The following is a 3,177-nucleotide window of genomic DNA, read 5'->3' as shown; positions in this document are numbered from 1 at the left end:
GGTTTGCTGGACAGCGCAGCAGTGTTGCTCTGGCCAATGCCGCCGCCACTGGTGCCGCCGTTGCGCTTCGCCATGGTTGAGGAGGGCATCTACCGCGGCGCCTACCCTTCGCTCATCAACCTGCGCTTTCTCGCGCGGCTGCGGCTCAAAACAGTCATCTCGCTGCTTCCCGAGCCGCCGAGCGCAGACCTGGTGCGGTGGTGTGAGGAGGAGGGGATCGCGCTGCACGCCGAGGTGGTGGCGCCCTTCCGTGAGGAGGTGGTCCTCTCACACGAGAAGGTGAACGCGCTCCTGTCTCGTCTGGTAGCGCTCGATGCAGGGCCCGTCTACCTCCACTGCCTCGACGGCGTCTGCGTCACCGGCACCGTCGTGCTGTGCCTGCGCAAGCTGCAGCGCTGGGCCGCAACCGCCGCGGCCGCCGAGTACTCGCGGTTCGCCCGCGACGGCGGCGACGTACCGCACTTGCCGCCCAGCCACGTGTCGCGCTTTGTCTCAGCCTGGAGGCCCGAGCCGCGGCGGGCGCTGCCGCAGCATTTGCCACGCTGGCTCGCGCTGCACCTCGGCGATGCCGGCGGCGCGCCGTCGGCCGCGCAGCGCGATCATGAGCGAGCGGGCGGGACTGCGCAGAACGGCGACGCACACCCCACCGCTGAGAGCGCGTCGGGCGCGGCGGCGGCCTTTTCGAGTGCGTTGCAGGCATTGGCGCTGGAGGGTCTCACGATGAAGCCGGGAGTGCACTCGCTTCATCCGGCCGTTGGTTCGGCGGGCGCTCATCCGATTGGCGTGTTGGGGGAATCCGATATGCACAAATGAGTTATTGAGAGGAACCAGATCAATGCAGCAGAGTGATTGACATGTACGATGTGCAAAAAATATGTGTGCGCGTTGAGTGTGAGTGTGTATGTGTGCCTTTAGAGTCTAATGTGATGCACACAGTCGACACACAAACATCACGTGGTCGGTGTGGTGCCTCCCTGCTCCCACTATCCACGATCGGTCATCCCCGAAAGCGAATTGCGAATAGAGAATTTGTGAACCAGTAGAGCTGTCACAAACGTTTTAAGAGCTGAACAGTGTTGCTAGTGTTAACAGTAACAACAGAACAACAGTGGGGCTCCCCAACAACAGTAGCTAACGTTAGGCCAGCTGAACAACAATAAGGAAGGCCTGGCAGTGACCCACGACGATCTCCAGCGTCCAGTGCGGGTAATACCCGAAAATACCTGAAAAAACCCAGGTATTTTCGGGTTTTACCCGGGTTTTTTGGCATTTTCTGCTTGCTGACCACTGAACAACAGTAACAACAGTAACAAACAGTAACAGCTTGGGCTGGGGAGAACACTTGAACAACGTTGAGGATTTTCAGCCAACAATAGTGCAACTGTTAGGCCCAAAGTTAACGTTTGACAGCTCTATGAACCACTCGCACTTTGTGCGACCGTTATAATATACACACTCGTTTCCCGATCGAGTTTTCTCTCGCGTGTACACCTCGTCGTTACTCCTCTTCTCACTTCTGTTTTCCGCTCCGCTCTCTTCCCCCCTCTCTCCTCGGCGCGGCGCGCGCGTTTCGCTTTGCATGGGGCATGTTCTATTGCAAGGACGATGCAAATTCGACGTGCACAAGACGCGAGAGCGCCACACGTGCCACGTCCGTGTCATGATCACAGCTCCTCGCCACGCCCGCCCCCAATACTCCACTCGCGTAAATACGGTACACGCCTGCTCAAGCCTGGCCTCACGACTGGCAACGTGGCAGCGCACGCGTGAACTGCTCGGTGCCGTTCACTCGTTCGGCGTGTACCAGACAGTCGGCTTCTCATAGGGCACCTTGAGTGGCATCATGGCCTTCTTCAGATAGGAGTAGTCGTAATTCGGGCATTGCTCCTCATTGACGAGGTACGAACACTTTGTCCACTCCACGTCGAAACCTGTGCGCGGTGGCGGATGGTCGTTGAGGGCGAGGGGCAGGCGGCGGGCGGCCATACTCGAGGCTGTGAGCGCGCGGCACTTGAGACGGTGGAGATGCCCAGAGTGGCTCCGATCTTCTCAAAGGTGTCGTAGGAGATGAAGTTGAAGCCGCACATCTCGGGGTCGTTGATGTGTGGGAGCTCCTTGGGCACAAAGACGGTGGCGACGTCGTCGAGCGTCAGCGGCGGGAGGCACATGAAGGCGTCGGTCTCATTCCCTTTGTCGTAGACGTAGCAGGTGGTGTACAGCCCCTGCTGGTCCCAGCCCGTCTTGTTGACCAGGTAGTAATCCTTGCTGGGGTCGCAGTTGCCCTGCGCCCAGGAGGGGTGTGAGCAAAGTGTGACGAGGGCCGGCGAGCGACACGCAGGTGTGTCCAGAGGCTCGCGGTGCACACCTTGGGGATTGCGTTGCCGCCGTCCTGGCATTTCAGGGTGACGACGGTGCCGTCGGTCGCCACCGCAACGGTCATCTCTGTCATCTTGCTCTTGCAAGCTTTGACGTCGCCGCAGGCGTTCCAGTTGCGCGGGCTGTTGGGATTGGGACAAAACTGCGACTCGTCCGCCGGCGAGAGGAGCTGCGCGTAGTATGCGGCCGTGTGACTCCCTCGCGCCTTGAGGCCGTGCGAGGTACCAAGCCCGTCCTTCCAGCTGTTGCGGAGGATGAATCCACCTGTGCTCCCGTGTTCATCGCGGTAGTGATCGTTGTAGCCGACAATCGAGACGGCGTGACCGCCCTCTGTGATGAGCGGCTCCGTCGCCTGCATGTACCACTCGCCTTGCATCGAGACCATGGCCTTTTGCGCAAAGACGCAGCAATCGACCGTGGCAAAGACCCTCTCTGTTGGGCAGGGCACACACTGAGTCGCAACCAAGGTTCCGGTGTGATCGACGACGGTTGGGTTTTTTGGGTCACAATGGTACCGCTTGTCACACGGCTGGAACCACGAGGCAAAGGCGATCTGAATGCCGAGGCTGAGCGTCTTGTCGAGCTCGACGAGGGCCTTCTTGATATCGGCACGACCGTAGTGTGCCTTCATGCCAGTCACCTTGTACGAAAGGGGGTTCTTCTTACGTACTTCCATCAGGCCCGTGCAATTGCGCTCTGCCTTGAACTTCCCCTCGGGGGTCGGTGGCAACGTGGTGACATATTCACAGCCCTCCCAATATCCTGGGATGACCGCCTTTGTATTGGGAGTTTGCATCCCCT

General features: G+C 59.6%; 2 protein-coding genes across 2 annotated transcripts; one reads left to right on the top strand and one right to left on the bottom strand.

Annotated features, from left to right (window-relative positions):
* Positions 1-48: 48 nt before the first annotated feature.
* On the top strand, positions 49-438 carry EMIHUDRAFT_60146 (hypothetical protein; the record flags this gene model as incomplete). Its single annotated transcript, XM_005788830.1, has 1 exon — positions 49-438. A coding segment is annotated over one exon (390 nt), but the record flags the coding sequence as incomplete, so codon positions are not given.
* A 1,347-nt stretch (positions 439-1,785) lies between these two features.
* On the bottom strand, positions 1,786-3,172 carry EMIHUDRAFT_252348 (hypothetical protein; the record flags this gene model as incomplete). The annotated part of the gene is made up of 3 exons (XM_005788829.1): positions 1,786-1,931; positions 2,012-2,282; positions 2,366-3,172. 3 exons carry the CDS (start codon positions 3,170-3,172, stop codon positions 1,786-1,788), a joined length of 1,224 nt encoding a protein of 407 aa, XP_005788886.1.
* Positions 3,173-3,177: the final 5 nt, after the last annotated feature.

This window comes from Emiliania huxleyi, assembly GCF_000372725.1.
Source record: "Emiliania huxleyi CCMP1516 chromosome Unknown EMIHUscaffold_1313, whole genome shotgun sequence".
Lineage (NCBI taxonomy): Eukaryota > Haptophyta > Isochrysidales > Noelaerhabdaceae > Emiliania > Emiliania huxleyi.
The sequence above is the reverse complement of the archived record's forward strand: the minus strand, read 5'-3'. Positions and strand labels throughout refer to the sequence as shown.